This window comes from Leuciscus leuciscus (genome assembly GCF_965113295.1).
Source record: "Leuciscus leuciscus genome assembly, chromosome: 3".
NCBI classification, from domain to species: Eukaryota; Metazoa; Chordata; class Actinopteri; order Cypriniformes; family Leuciscidae; genus Leuciscus; species Leuciscus leuciscus.
In genome coordinates, this window is record NC_138727.1 from 49,372,152 (window position 1) to 49,399,331 (window position 27,180).

The 27,180-nt window shown below is 38.7% G+C and overlaps 1 protein-coding gene across 1 annotated transcript in view; it reads left to right on the forward strand.

Moving 5' to 3' along the window:
- The window catches only part of LOC309494997 (uncharacterized protein), a 730,899-nt gene that overhangs the window by 140,641 nt on the left and 563,078 nt on the right, over positions 1-27,180 (forward strand). Inside the window, exons 15-16 of the mRNA XM_082164514.1 lie at positions 8,760-8,901; positions 24,182-24,352. Coding sequence (XP_082020640.1) covers positions 8,760-8,901; positions 24,182-24,352 — 313 coding nt within the window. The remainder of the gene's footprint in view (positions 1-8,759; positions 8,902-24,181; positions 24,353-27,180) is intronic.

A 27,180-nucleotide genomic window follows, 5' to 3' on the forward strand; every position in this document is an offset into this window, starting at 1 on the left:
TCAAAGATACATTTATGCATTTGGCAGACGCTTTTATCCAAAGCGACCTACGTTGCATTTCACATTTATATTCTTATCAATATCCTTTTATTACAAAATCAAATTTAGGTTTCAGCCAAGACGCTTGTACACATCACATCTGGTTTTTCCTCCATCTGATTTAGATAACCCTTAAATTCCACCAAACTTCTAGCATTGCATTGTAATATAACATCAAAATTACTGTCCATCCCATGATTCTTGACTAGGCTGTATTTTTGAAGTTAGACCATCTCTAACCATCTCGTATGTTAGCCCTCTGATATCCAGGATTCAGGAACCTCTCTGCGACTCTCACTATTATCTGTATCTTTTCTGTTCTTCTTTCAGTCTGTGCTGAACAATTTATGACCTCTGCCATGAACAACACAAAACTCTTTTTACTTACTATCATTGTGTCATCTGATATATTGCTTCTCTTTTCCTAATTTCTGAGATTAAACTCCTGAGACAATCTCAATGGGAATAATCTGGTACAGTGTGAAGAGTCTCTCTGATTTAAAAGATCATTCACATTATAAACTCAAGACACTGCTGTAAGTAAGGATGCATATCATATAATAATGACATTTGAACTAAATGTGTCAGCAGTAATGTCCCATAATGCACATTTGTGTGTTTTATTTTACTGAGATATTAAATTGTGTTGAATTTGGGGCCAAAGAGACATTATCATCAAAACTGAATGGTAGGGTTAGTGTAAGGGGATATAATATACAGTTTGTACAGTATAAAAATCATTACGCCTATGGAGAGTGTTCACAAAGATAGCGAACCAGCCGTGTGAGTGTGTGTGTGTGTGTGTGTGTGTGTGTGTGTGTGTGTGTGTGTGTGTGTATGTGTTTTTTTGTGGAAGATCTATTCAAATATGCATCCCTGTCATACTGGTGTTGAGGTTCAAACTTTTATTTTGTTGATTGAGATAAATTTGTTGTATGTATTATTCGCATGTATTAGCCTATGGTTGTTTGATGAACGAATGTTCCTGCTTGTGATTCTTGATCGGACCTGTAGAGGACAGCAACTCTTTCAAACTCCAGCAGCACAAACGCAGTTTGTTGTTTCCATATTCGTCGTCTTTTGTTTTTAATTAAAAAAAAAAATTATTTGTCTTTTGTTTTCAATTTCAATCTTCCTTTAAGAGTAGGCTAGCCTACTTTGACGCACAAATGTGCGAGAATAGAAAAATTGGACCATTCAGGGGAATCTCTTCGTCAGCTATATTTGATATAGAGGAAAAGATTCATGCTGTTTAAACTGTTCCTCCGTAAGAAACCGGAAAAATGAACTTTACGCCTCTTTCCTGCTCATCTGAGAGGCGGTGTCCATCAAAGTGAAAGTAAAATCCATCGGCTTACGCCGCCATTTAATGAAAACATCAACAATCATTGGAACATCAGTATGATCAGCATGACCTGTGACAGATAGATTTTCACACATGTGAGTCTTACAGATACGGTTTAAGTATTGCTTATACATTTTATTTTTGGGTTAGGGTTAGGGTTAGTGTTTTTCTACCTAGCGCTGTACACTCCAGGGCCATTTTGTTTAGCTAACGTTAATTAGCCTACATGATTTTCCATTAATTTTATATAAATCTAAAGACATTTTATGGTTTAAAGTAGACTAATGAATTTGCATTCAGAACGCCAACACGTCGTGCTAGAAAAGACTGATTTAACGATATTGAGACTTTCTTCCTTTTAAAAACAATATTAGACTTTTGTGTTCGAATATTTAGCTCCTGACATCATTCAGTTTAAAAGAGTTGGTTTTCACTAGCAAAACTATGTTCAAAAGACGTATTTTTAATGTCTTTGTCACAAAAGCGTCCGCTGAAAAGATTTTGGACATAATTGTGCTTAATGGGATATCAGCACAATATAAAACTCTCAAGTTTTTCTTCACAAAGCGCAGGAATACTGACAGTAAGTAATGTGGTGCAGTGCGATGATATTCGCGAGTTTAGGCCATTTATTTTTTGGCATTTATGCTCATATGTTGCCATGTAAAGAGTTGGCAGGTATTGAAAGCACCAGTATTATTAATATAACTATGTGGTTTTACTGAGGCTCATTGAAGCTGTGTGATACCACCACAACCTTATCCTCATATTTAGGATTTGGCCTTTTAGGTTAAGAATTAAAAGTTGGTAAAATATGATCTTCATTCACATGGCTCAGTTTTGTAATTTCCTGAGAATGACTAATGGTAATTATTTTAGCATAAATATTCTATATTCCCTTCATGTTTTGTTTCAGTTAATTTAAGATGCAAAGCTCACAGTCATATGAACTCGCTGATCCTGGCTTTAGGTAGGCTAAACACTTTACTTAACCATTTATCTTATTACATCTGTGTTGAAACTAAGAAAAGTGACTGTATATAATGCATTTCAGACGTTATTAAATAAAATATCTTAATCAACTGCTCAAATATGTGGATGCACTTGCTGTAAAGTCACCTGAATCAGTTCATTACAAAAGTGAGTAATTTAAGAGTGTGTGAATTACATTTATTTATTCGTTTCATCTCAATGCACAGACCAGATCCTCCAGACCCCAGCTGTGTGTCCATGAAGAGTGACCAGTCAATGGATCCTACACGTAACTTTAGTGGACACACTGATCCTGGGTTTAGGTAAATGCTGTACTAAACATTTATTGATTCTTAATGAGGTCTGTGATGGAATTAAAAATGATTATTTTATCTTGGACGTTGTGAAATGCTAGTAATGTAAAACCAGTAGCAAATGCAATCATTGGGGTAAAGGGAATAATATATACAGTACTTTATCATCCCTAATGCATATCATGCATGTCTTCTTTGACTTCCAAGGCACCTTTGATTGTTTGATTGTTGAGATTCATGTGCTGATTATTGATGTCTGTGTCTGTCTGCATGTAATTGTAGGTAATTGTTTTGTGCTCATGTTTGTTCAAATCTAAATCAAAATCTAAACCTGAATCAGTTAAATACAAAAGTCATGAATTTAAGATTTGTGTTTAACTAAATCCACAGACCGGACCCTCCAGAATCCAGCTGTGTGTCCATGAAGAGTGACCAGTCAATGGATCCTACACGTAACTTTAATGGACACACTGATCCTGGGTTTAGGTAAACACTTTACTAAACTATTTATCTTATTACCACCATTACAGCTACTTGGGGTGCGTTATCTCGTCTGACACCAAGATCGACAAAGAAGTTGACAACAGGCTGGCCAAGGCAAACTGAATGCACTATTCTGCAGACAATACGGGCGTGTCTGGAGCAACAACAACCTTAAAAAAGACACGAAGGTCAGTGTATACAAAGCTGTTGTGCTGACCACTCTCTTGTATGGCGCTGAGGCCTGGGTCACGTACCGTCATCACCTGAGACTTCTCGAGCGTTTCCATCAGCGCTGCCTCCGCACAGTCCTCAACATTCATTGGAGTGACTTCGTCGCCAACACTGAAGTCCTCGAGTTAGCAGAGGTTACCAGCATCGAGGCCATGGTCCTCAAGGTACAACTTCGCTGGGCAGGGCATGTCTCCAGGATGGAGAACCACAGCCTACCTAAGATCGTGCTGTACGGGGAACTGTCCTCTGGCTACCGCAACATCGGGGCACCACGAAAGCGATACAAAGACTCCCTGAAGAAGTCCCTCAACGCTTGCTGCATGGATCACCTTCAGTGGGCAGCACAAGCAGCTGATCGCGACTCCTGGCGGTGCACAGTCCATCAGGCTACCTCCCTCTTTGAAGATGCCCGCAGGGCCAGTAAGGAGGACAAAAGGAGAAGAAGAAAAAATCATGTCCCCTCAGCACCTATCCTGGACCAGACCTTTACCTGCAGCCGTTGTGGTAGGACCTGCCTGTCCCGCATAGGCCTCGTCAGCCATCAGCGTGCCTGTAGATGATGTGGATGTCCTTCCTAAATCTTCGTTCGCGAAGCCAAGCCATGATGATTTTATTACACAGGCGAACAACTGTTTGCATACATTAATCAACAGAATCATTGTTATACAGCTCAACACAGTTAGTCTAAATGTTTAAATCTTTTTTTCTTGATTTACCGCGAGTACTATTTTTACCGTGCCTAATATTGATCTATCTTACCCCATTATGCAACAGTTGCACTTGCTGTTATGTCTCCAACACCATAATACATACTAACCAAATTATTCAGTCACCAAGAACAATCAACCATTACAAAAGTGATTAATATAAGAGTGTGTGTTCAACTTCACTGCACAGACCGGACCCTCCAGGATTCAGCTGTGTGTCCATGAAGAGTGACCAGTCAATGGATCCTACACGTAACTTTAGTGGACACACTGATCCTGGGTTTAAACACTGTATTTAACATATATCTTATTACATCTTCTAAGTTGAAACTAAGAAAATAGTGCATTATTAATGCTGTAAAGGGACTAAAGTGACTGTATGCAATGCATTTCAGAAGTTATTAATTAAAAGATCTTAATCAACTGCTCAGATATGTGGATATGCACTTGCTGTAAAGTCTCCAACAGCATAATAAATATTAATGGATTAATTCAGTCATCTGAATCGGTTCATCACAAAAGTCATGAATTTAAGAGTGTGATTTAGCCTATATTCACTTGTGTTCATCTCAATGCACAGACCAGATCCTCCAGACCCCAGCTGTGTGTCCATGAAGAGTGATCGGTCAATGGATCCTACACGTAACTTTAATGGACATACTGATCCTGGGTTTAGGTAAACACTTTACTAAACCATTTATCTTATTACATCTGTACACAGTAAAATCCCCGGTGTTAATTTAACACTGCTCTGTGTTTATATGGGAAAGTAAAAGTGTTGGAGTTAATTAGATAATTAAATGCACAATATGTAATATATTTGGATTAAAATATCCAAAAACCACTAGAACAGAGTTATATATTTTGTTGACTTGTGCACTCACATTATCCCAAATGTTTACAATAATGTTTAAATACAGAGAAGTAATCAATTTTAACCAGGACACCGACCGTGTCCATGCGTCGCCTATCAATTACATCATACCCGCGTTACCCTCAATTTCCGTTTTTTTTTCAGTAGAAACCATGGAAACACCAAAAATGGTTTTATATATTATGTATTTTATTAGACAGGCGAGCAACTGTTTGCATACATTATTCGACAGAATCATTGTTACATAGCTCAACACAGTTAGTCTAAATGTCTAAATCTTGTTTTCTTGATTTACCGCGAGTAACATTTTTACCGTGCCTAATATCGATCTATCTTACCCCAGTGTGCAACAAGTGTCTCATAGTAGCCGCATAGCAACGAGCGCACAGAGTAGCATTATAACATACCTGTAATGCTTGGTGAAAATGAGCAGGCATGAGAGAGAATGAATCAAAATGCTAGGAAGTTTAATGAAAACACAAGGAAACATCAAAACAGCATTTATTGTTTAAATTTCCAGAAAAAAAATACATAATTTTTAAGATGAGACTTTGTTTCTTATCGAAAGTAATAACACACAAAGCTTAATGCGATTATTGGATAGAAGGCGCGCTATATAATGTCTAGTAAAGTTTTGACACAAACTGAAACGGCAGAGACTTAAAGATCGATCTTGGGATTTAAGAATTGTTATCGATTCATTAAAATGAAGATATATATTACCCTATTACTGGACGACCCCCAGTTTGAAAACCTCTGCTCTATGGAGTGCATTTCAGAAAGAAGAGCTTAATTAACAACTCTGATTTGTCAGTATGACCACTATAACTGTTGCACTTGCTGTTATGTCTCCAACAGCATAATACATACTAACCAAATTATTCAGTCAACAAGAACAATCAACCATTACAAAAGTGATTAATATAAGAGTGTGTTTTCAACTTCACTGCACAGACCGGACCCTCCAGACCCCAGCTGTGTGTCTATGAAGAGTGACCAGTCAATGGATCCTACACGTAACTTTAGTGGACACACTGATCCTGGGTTTAGGTAAACACTTTACTGAACATTTATCTTATTGCATCTTCTAAGTTGAAAATAAGAAAATAGTGCATTATTAATGCTGTAAAGGGACTAAATGCATTTCAGAAGTTATTAATTAAAAGATCTTAATCAACTGCTCAGATATGTGGATATGCACTTGCTGTAAAGTCTCCAACAGCATAATAAATATTAATGGATTATTTCAGTCATCTGAATCGGTTCATTACAAAAGTCCTGAAAATAAGAGTGTGTGAATTACATTTATAATATTCTGTTTTTCTCAATGCACAGACCAGATCCTCCAGACCGCAGCTGTGTGTCCATGAAGAGTGACCAGTCAATGGATCCTACACGTAACTTCAGTGGAGACTCTGATCCTGGGTTTAGGTAAGTGCTTTACTAAACATTGATTGATTACATGTTTGTATTTACATGTATTAATTTGACAGACTTTTGACATTTATCCAAAGAGACTTACATAGACTTGACGCAATACAATATCCTGGTACAATGTATGTATATTATTTATTTTACAATTTTATTTTATATATTATAGTAGTGGCCCTCAAGATACTGAAGCCCTCAAGACCTTTAGATCAAATTTGAGCAAGAAGTTTCAGTGTGTGTATGAGGGAACAGCAAAGCAGGGAAACCCAACACTGCTGAATGAGATCTACACTGATCTCTACATCACAGAGAGTGATTGTGGAGAGATCAATAATGAGCATGAGGTGAGACAGATTGAGACTCAATCCAGGAGAGCAGCAACAGAGGACACACCAATCAAATGCTCTGACATCTTTAGACCTTTACCTGGACAAGACAAACCCATCAGAACTGTGCTGACAAAGGGAGTCGCTGGCATTGGAAAAACAGTCTCTGTGCAGAAGTTCATCCTGGACTGGGCTGAAGGGACTGAGAATCAGGAGATCCAGCTCATGTTTCCACTTGCTTTCAGAGAGCTCAACCTAATGAAGGACAAAACACTCAGTCTTTCAGAGCTTCTGCATGTCTTTTTCCCTGAAACAAAAGAAATTAAACCATTCAGTGATGAATATAAAGTGGTCTTTGTTTTTGATGGTCTGGACGAGTGTCGTCTGTCTCTGGATTTTAATGTGAAACTGTGTAATATATCTGAATCAGCCTCAGTGGACGTGCTGCTGACGAACCTCATTGCGGGGAATCTGCTTCCCTCTGCTCTCATCTGGATCACCTCCAGACCAGCAGCAGCCGATCTCGTTCCCTCTGAGTGTGTCCATCGAGTGACTGAGGTACGAGGATTCAATGATCCACAGAAGGAGGAATACTTCAGGAAGAGAATCAGTGATCAGAGTCTGGCCAATAAAATCATCACACACCTGAAGTCATCAAGGAGCCTCTTCATCATGTGCCACATCCCAGTGTTTTGCTGGATCTCAGCCACTGTTTTAGAGAAGATGTTGAGGAAATCATGGAAAGGAAAAATACCCAAGACTCTCACTCAAATGTACACACACTTCCTGATCATTCAGACCAACATCAAACATGAGAAGGACTATAAGAAGAAAGTGAAAGATGAAGACATGATCCTCAAACTGGGGAAACTGGCCTTCCAGCAGCTTGTGAAAGGCAACCTGATCTTCTATGAGGAAGACCTGAGAGAGTGTGGCATTGATGAGACAGAGGCATCAGTTTACTCAGGATTGTGCACTCAGATCTTCAGAGAGGAGTTGGGCTTGTATCAGGGGAAAGTCTTCTGCTTTGTTCATTTGAGCATTCAGGAGCATCTAGCAGCTCTTTATGTGCTGCTTTCATTCCTGCTGTACAAGAGGGATGTGCTCAATGAAACCCTCATCTCAAAACATGCACACGAGTTCACGTGTCACACGATATCTGACCTGCACCAGAGAGCCGTGGACGAGGCTCTGCAGAGTAGAAATGGACATCTGGATCTTTTCCTGCGGTTTCTTCTGGGTCTCTCGCTGGAGTCCAATCAGACGCTCCTGAAAGGCCTCGTGACGCATGTTAGAAACATCTCGTACAGTAAAAAGAAAACGGTTGAACACATTAAAACGAGAATAGGAATGAATCCCTCACCAGAGAAATACATCAATCTGTTCCACTGTTTAAATGAACTGGGTGATCATTCTCTCGTAAATGAAATCCAGGAGTGTCTCGGATCTGGAGGTCTTTCAAGCACCAGATTGTCCTCGTCACAGTGGTCAGCTGTTGTCTTTGCTCTATTAACCTCAGAGTGTTTGGATGAGTTTGAGTTAAAGAAATACATAAGCATCAGTCAAGACCAAAACCACACGTCACCGGATGAAGTTCTTCAGAAGCTCTTGCCTGTAGTTGAAGCCTCCAGATCAGCAGAGTAAGTCTGAGGACAATCACTAGGGGTGTGTGTGTGTGTGTGTGTGTGTGTGTGTGTGTGTGTGAGTGTGAGTGTGTTTGTGTGTGTTTCTCTGTGTTTCTCTGTTCTTTGTTGTCAATGGCAGTATTAATTTGGCCTGATTTTTTTAAACAAGTCACACTTGGATAACTATACAAAAAAATCTACATAAGGGATTATTCTCCTTATATTTTTTTCAGATCGTAATTTACACACAATACAGCAAAAGTCAACAAAAAGTAATAAAAACATTATACCCACACAGATTTAGTATTTAATATCTCAGTCTCTCTGTGGTTGTGTAGTTCCTGCTGAACTGAGAGATTAAAGTGTGTGTCGTTGTTCTACAGGTTGTGTGGGTGTAATATCACAGATGAAGGTTGTGCTGCTCTGGCTTCAGCTCTGAGATCAAACTCACACCTCAGAGAACTGGATCTGACTGGGAATATAATAGGAGATAAAGGTCTGACGCTGCTCTCTGATGAACTGAAGGATCCTCACTGTAAACTGGAGAAACTGACGTAAGATCATACATTAAAGGGTTAGTTCACCCAAAAATGAAAATTCTGTCAGTAATTACTCACCCTCATGTTGTTCCAATCATGTAAGACTTTCGTTCATCTTCGGATCACAAATTAAGATATTTTTGATTAAATCTGAGAGCTATCTCACTCCTCCATAGGCTTCCAGAGGGACCGAAACTCGCCGGCCCAGAAAGTCAGTGAAGAAAATGTTGAAATAGTCCAAGTGACTACAGTGGCTCTACATTAAGTTTATCATGCGACGACAATACTTTTTGTGCGAAAAAACAACAAAAATAACGACTTTATTCAACTATTAGTGTTCTTCAATGTGGGCCTCTGACGAGAGTTCACGGGAGCGCCACGACGCATGCGCGAGAACTGAGATTACGGCGTTCTTCTTCTACTACTACTTGTTACTGGCTGCTCACTCCTTAGGAGTATTATCGCCATCTACTGTACAAGATGACGTCCCAACATTGCCGGGAGCGCAAAACGGTCTGTTTACAAGCAGCTGAAGACGCGCGCTGTATGTAAAACTGTATTCGTAAATATGTCCGCAGATTTCGATGTAGATGAAGATTTGATTTTTTTTTTAACCAACCATACTTATTTGAACCAGAATACACAGACATTGAACTACAAGAGATGGAAGATGCTGCAACACAGCCGCAGTCTGCTTCTGAAAGAGTCAAGACAGAGAGCATTGGACAGCTGATGGTGTAAATGTAATCAGTGGCAAGCGATGCCTACTGAGGCCATCCTTCAAAATATTTTGGTTTGCCGTAACAGCTAAAAAAAAAAAAAAAAAGGGGGTCGGTTGGTCGGTCTATATATAGCCTATATTCTTTCGCAAGTTAACGCAAGTTTACAACCGGCAAGTCGTTTTTTTATCAACTTAAAAACCAAAGGGGACTTTTTTAGTCCAAAAGGGTAAAAAAATTATTAATTGGGTCGGTCCTAAATTGACAGGGTCGGTCGGGTTATGGCAAACAAGACTATTTTTAAGGATGGCCTGAACAGGAGAGCGTGTGCTGCATCGATTGGGACATACAGTTACATACATTACGAATACAGTTTTACAAAAGCAAAATAATATAATATTTGATGATTGTTCGAAAATCGTATCTCTCCCCCCACATGCTCACCTGCAAGACGCTCCGACATTAAATTTCTCTGTAGGCTACTGTAGGCTTTTTGTAGAAAGCCTTTCTTTAAAGTGAATTTCGTTTTGTATTAATTGTAGCATGCAGGCAATATAATCAGGACATGGAGGCGCCCGCGCGCTCGTCTCTTAAATGAACCAAAACTCATTTTCAAAACTCAAAAACTCTACATTGAATCTTTAAAAAAAAAGAAGAAAGAATATAGGCTATATATAGACCGACCAACCGACCCCTTTTTTTTTTTTTTTGGCTGTTACGGCAAACCAAAATATTTTGAAGGATGGCCTCAGTAGGCATCGCTTGGCACTGATTACATTTACACCATCAGCTGTCCAATGCTCTCTGTCTTTCAGAAGCAGACTGCGGTTGTGTTGCAGCATCTTCCATCTCTTGTAGTTCAATGTCTGTGTATTCTGGTTCAAATAAGTATGGTTGGTTAAAAAAAAATCAAATCTTCATCTACATCGAAATCTGCGGACATATTTACGAATACAGTTTTACATACAGCGCGCGTCTTCAGCTGCTTGTAAACAGACCGTTTTGCGCTCCCGGCAATGTCGGGACGTCATCTTGTACAGTAGATGGCGATAATACTCCTAACGAGTGAGCAGCCAGTAACAAGTAGTAGTAGAAGAAGAACGCCGTAATCTCAGTTCTCGCGCATGCGTCGTGGCGCTCCCGTGAACTCTCGTCAGAGGCCCACATTGAAGAACACTAATAGTTGAATAAAGTCGTTATTTTTGTTGTTTTTTCGCACAAAAAGTATTGTCGTCGCATGATAAACTTAATGTAGAGCCACTGTAGTCACTTGGACTATTTCAACATTTTCTTCACTGACTTTCTGGGCCGGCGAGTTTCGGTCCCTCTGGAAGCCTATGGAGGAGTGAGATAGCTCTCAGATTTAATCAAAAATATCTTAATTTGTGATCCGAAGATGAACGAAAGTCTTACATGATTGGAACAACATGAGGGTGAGTAATTACTGACAGAATTTTCATTTTTGGGTGAACTAACCCTTTAATCTTAACTGAGACAAGAATAATGTTATTTTAACCCTTTAATTCCTACTGTATCATATTTGATCTAAATTATCAATTATATGATCATCAGGCTTTTGAGGAAGGTTTATTAGTTCATATCTCAATCATCATTGTATTGCGTTACTGTGGCAAAATGACCGATGGCGGAGTCAGGGAAGATGCAAGTTTTCTAGAAAGCCTCGTTTATTTTTTTTTCTTTATATTTTCAAGACGTGCAAATATTTACAGTGTCAGGATAGTCAAAAAAATGCAAAACAAAAACTGTTCATAAAGAAAATAAATAGGCATTAAGTTGCCAGGCTACGTCTCTCAAGACCCTGCACACTTTACCAACCAGCATTACTATGCCACAGATCTTTCTCTCTGCACAGCCTTTCTGCTACTGAGGCCATGGGGCCTAATACAGCCTTAAACTAGCCGTAGCCCCACCCACTAGATTGCCCCATTGCTAACAAAACAATCATCCATGTAATCACATGAAAATAATTAAATAATAAATAAAACAAGCAAACAACAAATAAACAAACACATACCAAACGTTTCTCCCCCACCAAAATCACTTTTGTAGTATAGAGAAAAACCCATACAAGTAATAAACACAAAAACACCCCTGCAATAATGGTTTCTCCCACCCATCTCCCGCGAAACCCCTCTATTTCAACCCAGTGGCACATCCCCACGGCTTCCCCCCGCGAAACCAGGAAGTTGAACCGGAGATAGGGACGGTGGTGGGTTAAGTGTGTACACTGGCGCGGATTAATGCACAGGCTTACATAGGCTGCAGCCTTGGGGCCCCACGTGTTCAGGGGGCCTCGGATTGGCCAGACAATTTTTTTTTTTGGGGGGGGGATTCCAGTTTGGATGGGCCAGAACGTTAAATAAAAAACGTTATCTAATCACTGTTTAACCTACTGACTAATATACTGTTAAATTATCTGTGACTATACAGATTTTAATAGCTTCCCAGCCAGCAATGACATGTGGGGCCCAGATGAGGGCTTCATGGGCGGCAAATGTGGGCCCCATTATGGGCTTGCACCCGGGATCCACATTGGGGCAAGCCGTGGAAGCCCAGACATACTAAAAGTGGGACCTGTATGGGTACTGCATGGGTCTTAATTGGGCAATTCATGTCAGACCCATTTGGGCCCCACCTGCCCAAATGGGTCTAAAGTGGGCTTGCACCCGGGATCTACCCAGATGGGCTTTAAATGGGCTCTGTAAGAGTCTTATGTGGGTCCTAACTGGGCAATTCATGCCAGACCCATTGGGGCCCCACCTGCCCAAAGGGGTTTAAAGTGGGTTTGCACCCAGGATCCAGCCGTGGATGCCCAGATGGGCTTTATAGGGGGTACTATAAGGGTGTTATGTGGGATCTTAACCGGGCAATTCATGACAGACCCATTTGGGCCCCACCTGCTTAAAGGGCGTTTAAAATGGGCTTGCACCCGGGATCCACATGGGGGCCAGCCGTGGATGCCCAGATGGGTTTTAAGTGGGACCTGTAAGGGTCTTATGTGGGTCTTAACTGGGTAATTCATGTCAGACCCATTTGGGCCCCACCTGCCTAAAGGAGTTTAAAGTGGGCTTGCACCAGGATTCAACCGTGAATGCCCCTATGGGCTCAAAGTGGGCTCTGTAAGGATCTTATGTGGGCCCTAACTGGGCAATTCATGCAAGGCCTATCTAAGCCCAGCCATGCCAAATGGTTTAAGGAAACAATCTAAGAAAAACTAAAAACGAAGAATGAATATAAGTCCAAGATAAATACAAGACACTTGACGCTTTGAACTGCAAGAAATATATTGTTAAATTAAACAACAAAAGTGATCTTTAAAAAACAATTTAAATGTCACAACATACCGGTAAACAAATCAAAAATATATTTAAAAAAAAATCTCTGAAAAAAAAAACATCTCTCCAAAAAATACATTAATACAAAATTGTTACATCGAACAACAAACTTAATCTTTAAAAAAACTATTTAAATGTCACAACAAACTCTCATTCGCTTTGAGAGGAAACGAGCTTTCCAATAAGGTATAAAATGACATACTTTAGTCATTTTAAACCATTTCAAAAACCGATACCGATATTTACCGATATCGGCCGATAATATCGAGCATCCCTAGTTATTTGTCTAAATATGTGTTTCTGCCCCAAGGGACAGGCGTCTGGGACTGGGCTATTATTTGAAGTGTTACGGTAGGCCTGCAACTTTTCTGAGAGTCCACTAATCAGCATAATTCAACACAGCGTAAACTTTGACCTATTTTGATGTTTTTTACATTTTTGGGAAGTTACATTTTTCATTTTCTGCACGACTAACAAAAATGACTGATGGATTGTTTTGGCAAAAGATCTACATGTATGCAATGTTTGTTCTTTGGTGACTAGCATGACTTGAAATGTATTGAGTTACAATTACTCAATCTCAACATGCTTGATTAGCCTACATGTAGAGTTACTGCAAGTTACTAAAAATTGTACAGTAAGTAATTACATAACTCAATAGGCCTACATAGTTACTTTGCACCTCTGCCATGCAGGACCTGTTAAACAGAGCTTGACTAGATACCGGCTAAAGACAGAAAATAAACATGCTTCACACAGGTTGCAGTGAGAATACACAATCAATTGTTTATTGGTACAGGTGCAGCTTGAATAGAACATCACATGGCATGGTCACATATGAAAAAAACCTGCATGGTTCATATACTGCAACCATATATATTCCTTACTTAAAATCGGACAGAATTACCTTCTGTGTTTCATATAAGGCCAATATATGTCCTATACAAAATCAGACCGATTATGGCCCATTTCATACTAAATAGCACACATAAAACTTGTAGGTTTTTTTTGCATTATATATGAATACTGTTAAAAGACTTATATGAGTTTTACATGACAAAAGTATGCAAAAGTGTATGGTATTAGTAGAAACATATAAAACTCATATAACATTCATACAGGGTTTATACAGAGATTCTTAAATTGAATTTACTACCTTTTTACCACCTATTTTACTACCATCACAATATTTTTACTACCAACACGGCTTCAAACTTCAACTGTGTTAAGTAAAGTGACAAGTAAAGACATGAAATATCTTTCCAAAATGAATTAATAACATATTTAATCACAATTTAATGAGGCAATTATAACTTTTTTTAGTGAGGGCCAAATACAGAAAAATAAACAAAGGGCCGGGCCACACACTAGAGGTGACATATTGACACAATACACAATACTGTATTTTTACAACCTGGCTATAAAACGCTATAAATCCATCCATATTTTTTCCCAAAACGCTATAAATCCATCCATATTTTTTTCCAAAACGCTATAAATCCATCCAGATTTTTTTTTAAAACGCTATTAATCCATCCAGATTTTTTTTCAAAACGCTATAAATCCATCCATATTTTTTTTCAAAACGCTATAAATCCATCCATATTTTTTTTCCAAAACGCTATAAATCCATCCATATTTTTTTCCAAAACGCTATTAATCCATCCAGATTTTTTTTCAAAAGCTATAAATCCATATTTTTTCCCAAAAAATTTTCTTTTTAAAAAGTATTTTGTCTTTTATTTCGTGTTTGCATTTGAGGAAAAAAACATGTTATGTAGCCTAACCGTTCGTTCTCCATTAAGGATGCTTTTAAAACTTTCACAGAGACATCAAACAGAAAACACAAAGCCTCTCTTTGAAACGAATTTCGTTTTGTATTAATTTTATCTTAATTTTAATCCATGTTTCATTATTTTGTATAATCACAACACGTTCAGACATGAACCGAAACTCAGCGTATAGGTAAGCCTAGGCTACTCGCCTCACAGACCTAAACAAATTAGAAATATCCTATATCTATTATATACAGAAAGCTTGAAATTTCTACTTTTAAACAGAACCATTCAAAACTAAATAAAAGTAGGCTATAGGCTAATCCGTAAGAAATGCATTTTTCTCCGGCGCGTTCACTACTGCGAAGATCGCGAGTCAGTGTCAACTTCATCTTTGCAGCTGACACAGAAACACTTGTTTATTAATAAACAATTAAAATGTCATAATATTTTTTTTTTTACAGCGTTTAGGTGCCGTTTATATGAACGCGTCACCACTACATGAGAGAGAGAGAGAGAGAGAGAGAGAGAGAGAGAGAGACACACACACACACACACACACGCAAGGTCTCTCCCTCTCTGCCGTGCGCTCGCTACACGGTTTGCATGCGCGCTTTTGCTCGCTCGCTCGCTCTAGATTCGCAGGAGATTTTAACTAATTTCCAGGCATCATAACATTACAAAAGGCAATTGTAATATTTTTTTATTACTATTTTGGTATGATGAACATTCACCCGCCAGTGTGGCGGATAGCCTTTTGAGATTTACTCGCCAAACGGAAAATCTAACCGCACTTGGCGCTTGGCGGGTGTTAATTTCGGACCCTGGCTGCAGGCCAATAAAAAGGCCGAAGTTTGGACACCCATGATATAGACCCAGTTAGATGGGGCTTCGGAAATTTACTACCTCGTCAGATGACGTTTACTACTTTTTACTGGCCTTAATTTGGCATAATTTAATTTACTACCTTTTACGACCCCGCGGAAACCCTGTCATATATAAATTATTTAAAGTTCTTATATTGAATCAAATGCTATTCAAATTAAAGTCATATAGAATTTATACACATTTTGTGTCATTTATTTATGTGTTTCATACAGATTTCATGTTTTGATGACCAACATCTGATTCACTTATATGCAGTTGCCAATTTTTTAAAGGGATACTCCATTTTAAAAGGAAAATTCTGTCAACATATACTCACCCTTCATGTTGTTTCAAACCTGTATGAATTTCTTTCTTCTGCTGAACAGAAAGGAAGATATTTAGAAGAATGTCAGTAACCAGACAGTTTCTGGTCTCATTGACTTCCATAAACTGTCTGGTTACTGACATTCTTCTAAATATCTTCCTTTCTGTTCAGCAGAAGAAAGAAATTCATACAGGATTGAAACATGAGGGTGAGTATATGATGACAAAATTTTCATTTTAAAGTGGAGTATCCCTTTAAATTGTACAGTGCAGAAGCCGGTTCGAGGATTACTGTCAGAATATCACTGATCTTTATGAAGACTGTTAATTTTCCTACAGGGTTTGAAAGAGCAGTTATAAAGCAATGAGTATTTACATTAATTGTGAACTGTCTGGGCCTGTTGTTTGTGAACAAATCATAACATATTGCAAATGAACAAAGTTGAGTCAAATATGTTTCTAGAACAGTGATTAAAATGTTGAAAATTGGCTGGAATATGTGACATGAACTCTGGTGGTGATGCACTCTAAAAACTTTTAAAGGGTTAGTTCACCCAAAAATGAAAATTATGTCATTAATGACTCACCCTCATGTCGTTCCAAGCCCGTAAGACCTCCGTTCATGTTCGGAACACAGTTTAAGATATTTTAGATTTAGTCCGAGAGCTTTCGGTCCTTCCATTGAAAATGTATGTACACTATACTGTCCATGTCCAGAAAGGCAATAAAAACATCATCAAAGTAGTTCGTGTGACATCAGTGGGTTAGTTAGAATGTTTTGAAGCATCGAAAATACATTTTGGTCCAAAAATAACAAAAACTACGACTTTATTCAGCATTGTATTCTCTTCTGGGTCTGTTGTCAATCCTCGTTCACGACTCCGACTACGCTGCTGACGTAAGACGCTGCTGACGTGTTATCTGGTGCGCCCGAGCTTCGTTTACAGTCTGAGGGAGACGCACGCTGTATTCAAGCTATTCTACATTGTTCCTCTGTGTCGAAATCCGTAGACATGTTTGCGAAGATTGTTTTGTTTACAGTGAGCGTCTGTAAACGAAGCTCGGACGCACCAGATAACACGTCAGCAGCGTCACTGCGGAGTCGTGAACCTGGATTGACAACAGACCCAGAAGAGAATACAATACTGAATAAAGTTGTATTTTTTGTTATTTTTGGACCAAAATGTATTTTTGATGCATCAAAACATTCTAACTAACCCACTGATGTCACATGGACTACTTTGATGATGTCTTTATTACCTTTCTGGACATGGACAGTATAGTGTACATACATTTTCAATGGAAGGACAGAAAGCTCTCGGACTAAATCTAAAATATCTTAAACTGTGTTCCGAAAATGAACGGAGGTCTTACGGGCTTGGAACGACATGAGGGTGAGTCATTAATGACATAATTTTCATTTTTGGGTGAACTAACCCTTTAATATGATTTACTCCATTTTTTTGGTATAACATTTTTACACTTAGAATATTGATTAGATTTTTTTAGCAGTGAAATCAATTACATACACTGTATTAACTGAGTAAATGTAAGTAAAACAAATTAAATAGATCTGAGTAACTGCATTTGGTACATTAACAAATAAAATTGAGTAGAAATAATTGGGGGGGAAACATTTAAAAACAAATATTTATGAGTAATATTAACTGTGTTTATATGCCAGTAATGTTAACTTTTTTATTTCCTCTAAACCTTTGTAAAAATATTCCATACAACCACCGGTATAACTACATGACATTGGCCTTTATTGTCGAGGAGTAACGTTAGCCTACAGCAATACAGCATATGTTATACTATTTTTAACACGTATACAATATTGCCTACATTTAAACTAATGAAAGAAACATTTTCGAAGTAAAAATTAAACTTTTAGGCCTAAACTTTCAAGTAATTCAAGTGTAATCAACCGGTCTGTTATCCAATATCCACCGGATCAGCGCTGTTTCCCGTGCCGGAGATGGACTCGCCACTGCGGGGGAACCTCTAACTTTACACCGCCGTCCTGCGTCACTCACGGCCGAGAGATGCTGCGACGCGACTGACTCAATCACCTGCCAATAAACAAACAGTGCACAGTTCTGAGGACAGTTTATCATCCAAATTAGTTATATTCTTTATCTTTAGGAATATAGTCGTGTGTTTTTTATGCAAGGCGTTACCAATCATGCGAAAAGACAGGCGCGAGTCGACACTCGTTTAACTCGTTTGCGTCTCTGTATGTTCTTTCGCATTAAATAAAATGATTTAAAGTACATTAATGATTATACAGATAAAATAAAACATACACACACCTGAATTTCACAGAGGAAATGCACCAATTCTGCGCCGCTGGGAAGAGAAGAGGACTCGGAGAACTGTGCTGGACTGGAGAGAGTGAGAGAGTTCAAACAGCGCGCGCTCACTCAACCGTTGAGCTGTCGTCACGTCAGAGGGTGGGGGAGGGGTGCATTGTTTTAATTGAGTAAACTTAATCAATTTCTTATGCGTGTTAAATTATATTAATAATATTGATTTTATCTAAGTAATATTTGTGGTTCTTGAAACAGATTAGTTTAATTATACATTCTCAAATATTGTGATGGAAATTTCACAAATATATTAGCTCAGTGTATTTTAAATAAATAATTGGTTAGTCAAATACTAAATTATTTTAGTGAAAAACTTCAAACTTAGATATAACTGTAAATTTCAGAAAAAATTAATTGTTGGAGTTTTAGTCAATTATTCCAGTATGTTCAACTCAAACTATCAAGTAAATGATATTCAGAGATTTTATTAAGTTAATAAAGTTAATTATTAATGTGATATTTACTAAGCCACTGAATTATTTTTTAGAGTGATACGCATACGAATCATTTCGACATTTAGGAAAGTTTTATGTTTGTAGGTTAAGAATAGAACTGTTGTATAGTAGTACTGTGATAAAGTTTAGAGAAATTGTCACAAATGAAAATGAAATCTGGTGATGCAGGATTTAAAATGAAAACTATCGATATGTGAAATATGCAACTGTATCTTGTAGAACACACTCTAATAAATGTGTGCTTGTGTGTGTAGTTTAAATGTTGTGTTTCATCTAAGGCTGATTATACAGTATATACAGTAACCATGATTGACTACAGGCATAGGGCTTGACTTAGGACAAGATAAGTACAGCCTTATACTGATTGGTAAACTGCACTGTTTTATACACGTCCATGCTGGACATTCATATTAAATTAGCATTATTTTCCTATGTTTTTACATCATGAAAATCTATATGGCTTTAGTTGTATGTAGGACATATATGACATAATATGATTAAAAATACATTAATATTATGCAATTTATATATGTGGTTTTTGCAGCATATATGTCCCTTACAATATTCTGTTGGAACATATAAGAATCACAGGTGTTTTTAGCAAACCTTTTCCATATGGGAAACACACCTGAGAGGAATCCACAATAATTGGGAGCATACTCATTAACCAATCAATCAATTAACAGGACCCATGTGTTCCCAGTTCAAACCCATGGCCACTTGGCCCCATAAAAATGCCATGCAGGACCCATATATGTGTTCCCAGATCAAACCCATGCCCACTCGGCACATAAATATGTCATGCAAGACCCATATATGTGTTCCCAGATCAAAACCATGCCCACTTGGCCCATAAATATACCATGCAGGACCCATATATGTGTTCCCAGTTCAAACCCATGGCCACTTGGCCCAGAAAAATTCTATGCAGGACCCATATATGTGTTCCCAGTTCAAACCCATGGCCACTTGGCCCATAAAAATGCCATGCAGGACCCATATATGTGTTCCCAGATCAAACCCATGCCCACTCGGCACATAAATATGTCATGCAAGACCCATATATGTGTTCCCAGATCAAAACCATGCCCACTTGGCCCATAAATATACCATGCAGGACCCATATATGTGTTCCCAGTTCAAACCCATGGCCACTCGGCACATAAATATGTCATGCAAGACCCATATATGTGTTCCCAGATCAAAACCATGCCCACTTGGCCCATAAATATACCATGCAGGACCCATATATGTGTTCCCAGTTCAAACCCATGGCCACTTGGCCCATAAAAATGCCATGCAGGACCCATATATGTGTTCCCAGATCAAACCCATGCCCACTCGGCACATAAATATGTCATGCAAGACCCATATATGTGTTCCCAGATCAAAACCATGCCCACTTGGCCCATAAATATACCATGCAGGACCCATATATGTGTTCCCAGTTCAAACCCCATGGCCACTTGGCCCAGAAAAATTCTATGCAGGACCCATATATGTGTTCCCAGTTCAAACCCATGGCCACTTGGCTCATAAAAATGCCATGCAGGACCCATATATGTGTTACCAGATCAAACCCATGCCCACTCGGCACATAAATATGTCATGCAAGACCCATATATGTGTTCCCAGATCAAAACCATGCCCACTTGGCCCATAAATATACCATGCAGGACCCATATATGTGTTCCCAGTTCAAACCCATGGCCACTTGGCCCAGAAAAATTCTATGCAGGACCCATATATGTGTTCCTAGTTCAAACCCATGGCCACTTGGCCCAGAAAAATTCTATGCAGGACCCATATATGTGTTCCTAGCTCAAACCCATGGCCATTTGGCTCATAAAAATGCCATGCAGGACCCATATATGTGTTACCAGATCAAACCCATGCCCACTCGGCACATAAATATGTCATGCAAGACCCATATATGTGTTCCCAGATCAAAACCATGCCCACTTGGCCCATAAATATACCATGCAGGACCCATATATGTGTTCCCAGTTCAAACCCATGGCCACTTGGCCCAGAAAAATTCTATGCAGGACCCATATATGTGTTCCCAGTTCAAACCCATGGCCACTTGGCCCATAAAAATGCCATGCAGGACCCATATATGTGTTCCCAGATCAAACACATGCCCACTTGGCCCATAAATAAACCATGCAGGACCCATATATGTGTTCCCAGTTCAAACCCATGCCCACTTGGCTCATAAAAATTCTATGCAGAACCCATATATGCATTCCCAGTTCAAACCCATGCCCACTTGGACCATAAATATGCCATGCAAGACCCATATATGTGTTCCCAGATCAAACCCATGCCCACTTGGCCCATAAATATGCTATGCAGGACCCATATATGTGTTCTCAGTTCAAACCCATGCCCAATTGGCCCATGCCTGTCCCTTATGGGGCCCATGTAATCAGCTCATATGGGCTTCCTATGTGGGACTCATACTACAAAACCTACATGGGACCCGCTGATTTCACCCAGCCAAAGCCCATGCCCACACAGTACCCATGGAACCCGAACTTAACCCATCTGGGCCCCACATGTCATTGCTGGCTGGGTTTGTTGCATTGTAAAAAAGTTTCGGTGCATAGGACGGACCTATCCGCGATCGCTCTCCGTGGTTCTGACCAAAGAAGAGCGCTTTGGAATCTCCATTACGCATCATAAGCATCATTCCTGGGCTGCGTTTCCCGATAACGCTCGCTGTCTCTTAGCGCGCTACGAAGACTCTTAAGGTATAACTTAACTAAAGGTTAAACCATTGCTAGGCGTCTTCAGGGCTATCATCCACTCGCGAGGCAGAGGCGCTGAGAGGCAGAGGCGCTGGCGCCCTCCTAGCAATGGCGTTGGTCGCGCTAGCATCCTGGGGTGGCAGAGACGAAGATGTAGGTGATGATGTGGGTCTCAGCTCTCTTCATTTCCTGGTTGCAGCGATGACTCCGAGACTGTACGTGCGCGTTTAAGGTACCTAAACAACGACTGTTGCAACAGGGCCGAGGGCTGGGTTGGAAAATATGTGACGTAATTATGTTTTTTAATTTAATCAATGTTGATTATGAAAGTGAGCATGCAGCATGAGAAAGATATGATACATCATGAGATGTGCAATATGTCTGGAGACATGGGTAAAACATTTTGACCACTTCATTAAGTTTTGTTTTGTAGTCTCTTTTTTAAAAGATTTTCGTTTTGTATAAATTGTATCTTAATTTTGATCAATGTTTTATCAACAATTTGCCTGTATTTATTAAATAACAAGCAAATATATAGCAGACAGTGTAATAAGGCGCCGACACGATCACTTGCATTGCATGTGAACTGGAGGGCGCCGAAACTCAGCTTGTGCCTCACAGATTTGAGAAATATAGGCTATCTATTATAGAAAGTTTGAAATGTCTACTTTTAAAGGAAAATATTAAAAACTAAAATAAATAGGCTAGCCTACTCTCTGAATATGTAATATGAAATGTGCATTTCTTTTTGGTGTTCATGGCGAGACCACATCATCAACTTCATCTTTACTGCGACACAGAAAACACCAGTTTATTAATAAATAATTAATAAATGTCTCCTTGTGGTCGTGCGCTTGAGTGCGGCTATATTATGTAAACGCTCATCTATCTGGTAGCCTATATAGCCTAAGTAATTAAATTAATATAAAGGGGCGATTTGTCCACGAATGGCTTAAATGAACAACTACTAGGTCGACTAGAAAAAAACTTTAGTCGGAGGCAGCCCATATTCCACATATTTGCAGGCCATTCTGGGTTGAGCGAGCGACCCTGAGCGGAATGAGCAAGCGGAATATTCAGAAATGCGCTCTCCGCTCACATGCTCTGATCGGAACAAACCCGAACCACTGTCTGCTGAACTTGCACAGAAACATCAAAGACAGGTTAGACATAACCAGCTTTTTAAAAAAAAATTTTTTAAACTAATATTTAGACTATTTTAGCACAAATGATGAGCTTATTGCCGATTTTTTATAATTCTTGACAAAATTAGAACATATTAAAAATATATATATTTTTTTTTTGAAGAAAAGTTTTTGATGGGCCTGTCAGGGCGCGAACAAAAGAAGACCCTAATTGGCCCATAAGAAACATTTAAAAAAAAACAAGCAGGTGATTGGGTAGATGTGAATTGGTTATCCAATCAGCTGCTGCTGGTCAAATCATGTCAATCATTTTCATTTACGTCACTGCTATTGCTGGACGACATAGTGGCAGAATGGCTGAAAGAAAGCATGAAAGTGGAGCACAAAAACGTAAATTACTAAAGTCTACTCGGGGCCTCAGAGCAGCCTAGGGGCCCCTGACAACCTTAATCCGCCCCTGTGTGTACATTGTTGTAATTACAAAGCTTTAACTAAATAAATAAGAAGTTTGACAGCCAGTGTGTATATTTTCATTACTTGATACCAAAAGACGTTAATACAGATGGGCGATAAAATGACAATGTATAGTTCGTGTAATATATGCTTGGGGATCATGCACAAACATTTGCTATTTAAGAATGCCGGTAGGCCTTTCCCTGCACCCCAAACAACATTGCATGCTAGCTGGCATTTATGGCAAACTGTGGTAAAATGACATTGTAAATAGTGCACCAGTAAAAGAACAGCAAACGGCAATGACAGTGATATGACACGGAGAATAGCGGCAAGACAGCTTGAATGTTAGTGCCGGCGTTTGGCTGGCTGCTGTCTCGTGAGCACGTCACGGCTCAGTTCGTGACAGTTACATTATATGTTTTAAAATTACAGAGCTTTGATCATAAAACTAAGCATTTAAATATCATCTTACTAAGACATGTTATTGGCAGATATAGAGTGACGACTGATATTTATATGCATTTTACATCAGTGGTTCTCAACTCTGGTCCTGGTTTTTTTTTTTTTTTTTTTTTGCAGTGTAAACACCCTTACAGAACAAAAATATATGGTAAAATACTGCAAAATATAATGTGATATATTACATAATACATTTCCATATATGGCAAACTAGTGCTTATATTCTGCAATATACTGCAATATATGAATTGACCATGTATGGCTATATATTCATACATATAAAATATTTATAAATGAAGACAAAAATAGCATTATATGTAATATTCACAAAGTTTTATCCACCCAAAAACAGCAGGTCTGAAACCAGACGCTAACTGGTAGATTGTGTTGGTCTTTATGGAAATGATCCGGCTGAGTCTCTGTTCTTTAACTTCCGCTTCGTCAGTCGATCAAACTCAGAACTTTCCACTCCCATCGGTGCTTTTATGGGATTGCGCTCTCACGATAATTTGCCCTGTTTAGTAAATCTGGCCCTTAGTATTTAATATCTCAGTCTCTCTGTGGTTGTGTAGTTCCTGCTGAACTGAGAGATTAAAGTGTGTGTCGTTGTTCTACAGGTTGTTGGGGTGTAAGATCACAGATGAAGGTTGTGCTGCTCTGGCTTCAGCTCTGAGATCAAACTCACACCTCAGAGAACTGGATCTGTCATGGAATATAATAGGAGATAAAGGTCTGACGCTGCTCTCTGATGAACTGAAGGATCCTCACTGTAAACTGGAGAAACTGGAGTAAGATCATACATTAATCTTAACTGAGACTAGAATAATGTTATTTTAACCCTTTAATTCCCACTGTATTATATTTGATCTAAATGATCAATTATATGATCATCAGGCTTTTGAGGAAGGTTTATTAGTTCATATCTCAATCATCATTGTATTGCGTTACATTATATGTTTTAAAATTACAGAGCTTTGATCATAAAACAAAGCATTTAAATATTATCTTACTAAGACTAATATCATCTTATCATCTTATAAGATATAGAGTGACGACTGATATTTTAGTAAAAGAGTGTGTACGCACGGTCTAGAGCAGGGAACGGCAACTGGCGATTATTTTGGAAGTCCTAAATGCTGCACAAAACTCTTCCACTACTTGAGAAAAGCCGTAGTCGCGCGGCGATTTCACCGCCGCATACTGTGTGAAACACCCATAGGGAATCATGCGGCGCGGGATTACATTTGAAAGTATAACTGTGCGTTCACACCGGACGCGAATAGCGCGTCAAATTCGCGCCTGCCGTGTCTAGTTATACGCTTGACCACTTTGTGTCCATTCGCGCGTCAAAAGACGTTAGCGGTCAGAACTCTGGTGTACTTTGGACAGAGCGGGCGGTCTGACTGACAATAGCCCACTCGCACTTCCGACATCTTTTGACAGCGTATCCGCACTTAATTCTGACCACCTGTACACCTAGCTCTGAGGAGCTGTTTGGTACTGAAACCATTGTCAGTCAACAACATTCTTTTTTTGCAAGGATGTTTGAAATAGTTCGGCAGAAAATAGCCTACTTCATTTCGTCAGTAGGGCAATATGATTTTCGTTTATGTTGCTTAGAAATTTGAGTGATAGGCTTTGTCCTATTTAATTTATGTTATTTATATTTCTTTCTTTTTTTTCTGTGGCATTTTTTTTCTCTGCTGACAGTACAATGTTAAAATAGCCTACTATTTATATTGACACGAACACAATTTTTTTATAGCATTTATAATTATTATAGGCTACTTAATCTCCTTCTTTCCGTTAGAGACATTTGAATGTGAGATTATGGAAACGAGATCTAAATTTTGTGGACCCGTCAGGTGGGGAAATAAAGCGGGTGAACACCGAGTATATTTTAAGCGGTTGCTGAATAGAACCTTGTGGGAGCGGGACGGAAAAAAAAACAGTCCCGCGCAGTCTCAGACCTCCTAGAAATAAAGTTCAAAAGTCGGACTGTACGGAATGAGGCATGATTGCTATTCACACCTTTATTAAAATGGCTGTAATCTGTTACCACAATAGTACTTGATCTGTTTAAAATGATTTCCTTGATATATGCATAAGGTGTTAAATTAAAAATTAAAAATCAAAATTTAAATTTGTCTAATCCAGTAATTCATTTTTTCTATTTTTGATCTGAGCACAATCAGAAAATCAGAAAACCCGTCCTTATTCGTTTTTTTTTTTTTCATTTCAGTTCAGGAAATAAATAATGGAAAAACAAGTCGTTTTTCATTTTTTTATTTTTGGTTTTAATTTGAAAAAAAAAAAGATTGAATGAATGATCCACGGACGGTGACGGACACATCATATTCCACAATTATAGGCCTATATAAGAGTATTTAATTTGTATCCATAGGCCTACTCCATGTAGCTGGCCCGCCATCTACTGGCTAAAAAAAATATTGGCCCGTGGCCAAAGTTACTTGCCGACCCCTGGTCTAGAGTGTCTGTACGGTGCGCACATATTTATGCCTAGTTTATTTTTTATAAATCCTGATATGTGCATTTCAATGCTTTTTTGTGTGTATGCAACGTTTATGCATCAGGCCGCTGGTGTTTGCGCCATTATTAACTGTCCAAAAAAAACAGACGCTAACACCTCCATGAAGTTGGCACCCCATAAAACGAAATAATCTCCGAAACTATGCCATTCGTTTGTGCTGATTTGTGCCGTTAAAACAAACACTGTATCTATTTTCCTTTCGCAGATATAACTAATTTAACTCGGGAGCTGTGACGTCACTCTCCACCCCATTTCGTTTAAATCGCACAAAAACTGTGTCGTTCGTTTGTGCCGGTTTGTGCCGTAGAAAGAAACATCATAAATTATGACATTCTTTAGACATTACAAAATCTTATTTTTTCCCCCACAATTTAGCACATATTACACACACAACCCAAAAACATAAAAAAAATAAAATCACACAAAACAGTAAAGACAATACCACTAAATATATCGACAAGACATTAAAGCGAAAAAAAAAGACAAATCAACACAAAAACCAACATCTTTTTTGATTAGTGACGTCACGCAAGCAAGCCGCGCTCTCCATCCATCTCGTCTACAAACCTGTCTGGGTCGTTTGTGCTCGCACAGGGCCGCTGATGTCATTGTTCTTTAGATATGGGAATTTTTTATTTTAGATTTGTGCTAGATATTGACATTTGGTCTTTATATAATCACCAATGCACTATGATATGTAATGTACTGTCACTAGGACCTGTGTGACTGATGCTTTAACTTTGTATTAAAATAAAATAAAATAAAATAAAATAACCAATTTTTTTATTTTTTTTATTGTGTAGTGTCTTAAGTTTTCTGAATAGTGTTAACAGCTTACGGACATTTAAAATCTTTCTGCCCCCTTAAAAACATTTGTTTACCCTAAGCACTGCATAGTGGGAAAACAAAACTGGGCATCTGGCTGTGAAAAAGGTAAGCATGTGCTCTGAGATAAAATACAAAAAAATTACTAAAATCATGTGTGCAGGTCAATACAATTTACAGGATCATTTTAACAAATAAGAAATTGATAGACACAATATTAATCTTGGGCAATCCGGTAAA